General features: G+C 64.9%; 1 protein-coding gene across 1 annotated transcript in view; it reads left to right on the top strand.

The window, feature by feature from the left end:
• LOXL3 (lysyl oxidase like 3) overlaps positions 1–4722 on the top strand; it is an 18245-nt gene that overhangs the window by 9345 nt on the left and 4178 nt on the right. The window contains 4 exon segments of the mRNA XM_015411254.1: positions 1517–1576; positions 2034–2262; positions 2781–2961; positions 3501–3655. Coding sequence (XP_015266740.1) covers positions 1517–1576; positions 2034–2262; positions 2781–2961; positions 3501–3655 — 625 coding nt within the window.

Genomic DNA, 4722 nt, shown 5'->3' with positions numbered 1-4722 from the left:
GGGAAGCTGGTGCGCCCCAGGCAGCCAACACTAAGGAGGAGGAGGAGGAGGCCGGGCCATTGAGTGACAGGACAGAGCAGGGTCCCACCTCAGGCAGCAGCCTCCCAAGCGGCATCAGCAGGCACAGGGCTCTCCTCAGGCTGGCAGCCAGACAGTGTGTGGGGGGGTGTCTGGCCAGCCCCCCCCGGGGGGGTTGTGAATGGGGAAGAAGAAGGCGCAGAGGCTTCCTCAGGCCGGGCTGGCAGGGAACGGGAACGGAGGGAGCAGGGCCTTGCTTGGGGTCCCCCCCCCCCCCCCGCCTTCCAGGCACTGGAAAGGGTCAGAGGATGAGCGGGAGAACCTGACAGACATGAATGGGAGTCTGGAAACAGTTTCCAGACAAAGCCCCCCCGGTGTGCCCGGCCTCTCCCTGGGCCGCTCACCCGTGGAGGGAGAGAGAGAGAGACGCGTGGCCTTTGCCCGCCAGGCAGAGGGGGAGGGCAGCACCCACCGGGCACCGTCCCTCCGCTCATGACTGGCCAGGGCTGCTGTGGGGGCAGGCGGCCGGCTGGACCTCACTGGCTTTGCGGCCTTCTCTTTTCCTCGCAAGGAAAGGCATCCGGGCCTTTTGGAACGCTCTTGCAGACACACGGGCACGCACACGCACAGGCATGATGGGGTCCTAAAATCTGGAGCAGACGGGGGTGGGGGATTTCATAGGGCACGGCGAAACCATAGAGGAGGGGGTGCCAGATGGGCAGAAGGAAGTCCTCTGCGTGCTTCTGCATAAGATGTGGGCACGGCCGCTGGCCTTGGACAGCTTTCAGAGCTGGGGGGGGCAGTCCATGGAGGCGGAGGGAGGGTTGTCGCAACTCGGAACAGAGCCCCCCTCCCCCGCTGCTTTTCTCCCCATTGCCGCTCCCAAGGCAGCCCACCAAAGTTTATACAAAAGTTAGGTCAGTACCAAAACCCACTAGACTTGGGAACCAGGGTGGATTTGAACGGCCCCTCTGCCTTCCTGTGAGGCTGACAAACGTCCGCTGAGGCAGCAGGCAGGCCGAGAGGTCTGGCACCGGGGTGCTGGCCCCCACCCTCACGGGGAGCTTGCACCAGCACCCCCGCCTCCAAGACCAACTCCATGGGCTCATCTTGACCAGGAAAGCCAGGCGGTCTGAGACTTGGATACCGTGGGCCCTTTGGAAAGCATTTGTGGTTCTTTAACATTCCCTTGGTCAGGTGCATGGGGGCAAGGCGAGGGTGCATGCACGCACACACACCCTTGTGCCTTTTCATATGGAGAACCACAATCTGCTTGCACAGTTAGGGCTCTTTTGGGGTCCGGCAGAGGCTAAGGAATAGGGCGGGGGGGAGGCTTTGGGTCTAATCCAGCATGGAGGCGCTGCGGTGGTGGCATGGTAGCAGGGCTTGCTTCTGGCGGGCTGGACTGGGGGCATGCGCTGCTGGCTGACCGGGGGGTGTGGGGGAGTGGGCCTGGCCCGGGGAGGGGGCTCCTTCACCCTTCTCTTCTGTTTTCCAGGCCAGTCTCCAGGGCTCGGCCCAAACATAGGCGCAGGGAGGACTTTAGGGGCGCCAAGAGGTAACGTGGGCAGGGCTGCGGCTGTGGCTCCTCCTCCCCCGGGAGGGGCGCCAGCCTGGAGGATCCAGAGGCCGCGTGCAGAGGCATCCGAGGGGCTGCTTTGCGAGGGAGGAGAGGAAGCATTGGCGTGCATTGGCACACATGCACGCACCCCTTCGCCTCCCGCAGCCGTGGGTCTGGGAGAGAGCAGAGAGCGGAGAGCAGAGAGGGCAGTCCCAGGACATCCCCTGACTCCCTCCGGACTTGTTGTCGCTGGGGGGGGGGCAGCAGCAAAGGCTGGTGCTGAGCGGTCCTCTGGGCTGAGAGGCGGCACGCTGGCCCTTCCGCCACGGAAACGTCTCCGCGATCAGTAGTGCGAATGCCACCCCTCCGCCCAAAGGGCAGCTGGGAGGCAGCGCCCCCCTTCCCTGCCACCCTTCCTGCCGGACCCTCTGCTGACCGGCCCCACTCCTTGCAGGCTCTACGCACAGCGACACCCGCTCCACTACCGGCTGCACTCGGTCTCCTGCCTGGGGAGTGAGGTCCACCTCTCTCTCTGCTCCTTCGAGTTCTACAGAAGGAACGCCACCGGGACCTGCAAGGGCGGGATGCCCGCAGTGGTGGGCTGTGTCCCCGGCCCCCTCTTTGCGGCAGGCAGCCCCCAGAAGAAGAAGCAGCAGCAGCGGCAGCAGAAGCAGCAGGGGCAGGTGAGCCCCTCCCAGCCTGGGGGTGGGCTCCAGGGTTCCCTCTAAGCTGAGTTGGCGTGAGCCGGCTCACAGTTTTTTAGCCCCCAGCTCACACATTCCTGTCTTGGCTCGGGAAGGAGGGCTCCAGAGCAAACTGATTTATGCAGGAGCCAAGTGGCTGGCTCACCACTTTAATGCCGGCAGCTCACACAGTAGGATTTTTGCTCGCAAGACTCGGGCTCCAGGGTTCCCTCTAAGCTGAGTTGGCGTGAGCCGGCTCACAGTTTTTTAGCCCCCAGCTCACACATTCCTGTCTTGGCTCGGGAAGGAGGGCTCCAGAGCAAACTGATTTATGCAGGAGCCAAGTGGCTGGCTCACCACTTTAATGCCGGCAGCTCACACAGTAGGATTTTTGCTCGCAAGACTCCACAGCTCAGAGGGAGCCTTGGACTATGCCCGTGGCCCCAGGATGCCCCCCCCCCGCTGCAGCCTCCCTTCGTCCCCCCGGCCCGCTCTGAGCCTCCTGGTGTCCCCCACAGAAGCGCATCCGGCTGAAGGGCGGGGCCAGGGCCGGCGAAGGGCGGGTGGAGGTGCTCAAGAACAACGAGTGGGGCACCGTCTGCGACGACCGCTGGAACCTGATGTCGGCCAGCGTGGTTTGCCGGGAGCTGGGCTTTGGCAGTGCCAAGGAGGCCCTGACGGGGGCACGCATGGGCCAAGGTGAGTCTGGCTGGCACATGCCACTACTCTGGGCCAAGGTGGGAGTTGGAAACCCCTACCCCCCCTCCCTCCTGTCAGTTTTCAGACTCCGTCTGAAGGAGTCGTCGGGTCAGCTCCAACCCACCCACCAATGGCAAGCCGGGCAGCTGCTTTGCCCTCACTCGAGGGGAGGGGCCCTGGGGGCACAGGGGAAAGAGCATCTGCATCGCGTCCAGCAGAAGGCCCCGGGTCCGTTCCGCGGACGGGAAAGGCCTTTCTCTGCCTGAGCCCCGGGAGGGCCACGGCCAGTCTGAGAAGTGAAGACTGACCTGGAAGGGGGGGGGGAGGTCTGGCTCAGGAGAAGAAGGCCGCTCTGTGTGTGTGTGTGTGTGTGTGTGAGACTGTGTGTGTGTGTGTGAGAGAGAGAACCCCCACTGGACCGGGAGCGACTGGGCGTGCTAGAGCCCTCCAGCCAGGGCAAAACAAGCCCCGTGGCTTGGCAGCCGTGCAGGTGTGGGGCTTCTCGGGACGCTCTGCCCTCCTTCCCCTCTCTGTGGCAGGCATGGGCCCCATCCACATGAACGAGGTGCAGTGCGCGGGCTCCGAGAAGTCGCTGTGGGGCTGCCCACACAAGAACATCACCGAGGAGGGCTGCAAACACTCCGAGGATGCCGGCGTCCGCTGCAACGTCCCCTACATGGGCTACGAGACCACGGTTAGCCGGGCCGCCCACAACCCCGGGCAGGGGGCCCTGCCTCCCCCCACCCCCACCCCCTTTCCTGCTCTCTGGCCTGCTGCAGCCCTCTCAGCCCAGGGGGGGCTGTCTCCCCCCCCCTCCGGTGGGCCCAGCACCCGGGCGGCCGCTCCTGCTCTGTTGCTCCCCACTGGGCCGGGGGTGGCTCCTGCTTGGTGATGAGGGAGGGAGCCCTCCCACCGCAAAGAAGCCCCCCACAGACCTGTCACTGCCACCATCACCCTTCCCCAAGAGCTCCCCCTGCCCCCTGTGCGGGGAAGAAGAGGTGGGGGGCTGCCTGAGGGCAGGAGAGGCAGCAAGAAGGCCCAGCTGAGTCTCCTGCTGCTGCTGCTGCTGCTTGTGGGTCTCGGGTGGAGCCCCCCCCCGCTTCCTCCCACCCTCCAAGCAAGGGTGAAAGCACGTGGGCGGGGGGAGAAGACAGAGTGGGCCAAGTCCTGGCCTGGGTCAGGTGTGCCTTCGCCTGTGGAAGGAGTTGGCTCCCAGGGGGTCTGGCCTGGACCCACACGTCCCACAGAACTGCCCCTCCCCCCGAGACCCAAGCGCCTGGCCCTGTGGAGGAACGGGAGTTAGGGCCGGCTTGTGTGGCTCTGCCGCCCCTGCTCAGGCTGCTGCTCTGGGGCACTGGGGAAGGGGGCTTCCGCGTGGTGGGTTTCCCTGCTCCAGACCCCCAACTGTGGCTCCCCCACGTCCCTCTGGGGCCTTTCCAGGGTTTCTCTTTAAATCAGCGGCCGAGGAGCACGCTAGCGCCACAGCTAGGGCTGTCTGTGTATCAGGACCTCTGCATTCCCAGTTTTCCTTTAAAACAGCACACCCTCTCTAGCCAGCCTCTTCGGTTGTGGAGACGTAAACGGGAAGGCACACCCCTGCCACACAGAGGACTGGAGACTTGCGTTTTGGGGGAAAAAGGAAAACTGGGAATTCTGAGAGCCGGGTTTGCAGATCAACATAGTACTGCAATGTTAAGTTGCTGACGGGGGGGGGGGGGCCCCCCCCCCCAGCGGGGGGGGGGGCCCCGCCGCCGGCCGGGG

This window comes from Gekko japonicus, unplaced genomic scaffold (assembly GCF_001447785.1).
Source record: "Gekko japonicus isolate JY-2015 unplaced genomic scaffold, Gekko_japonicus_V1.1 scaffold1756, whole genome shotgun sequence".
Lineage (NCBI taxonomy): Eukaryota > Metazoa > Chordata > Lepidosauria > Squamata > Gekkonidae > Gekko > Gekko japonicus.
This window is presented reverse-complemented; position numbering and strand designations above follow the sequence as displayed.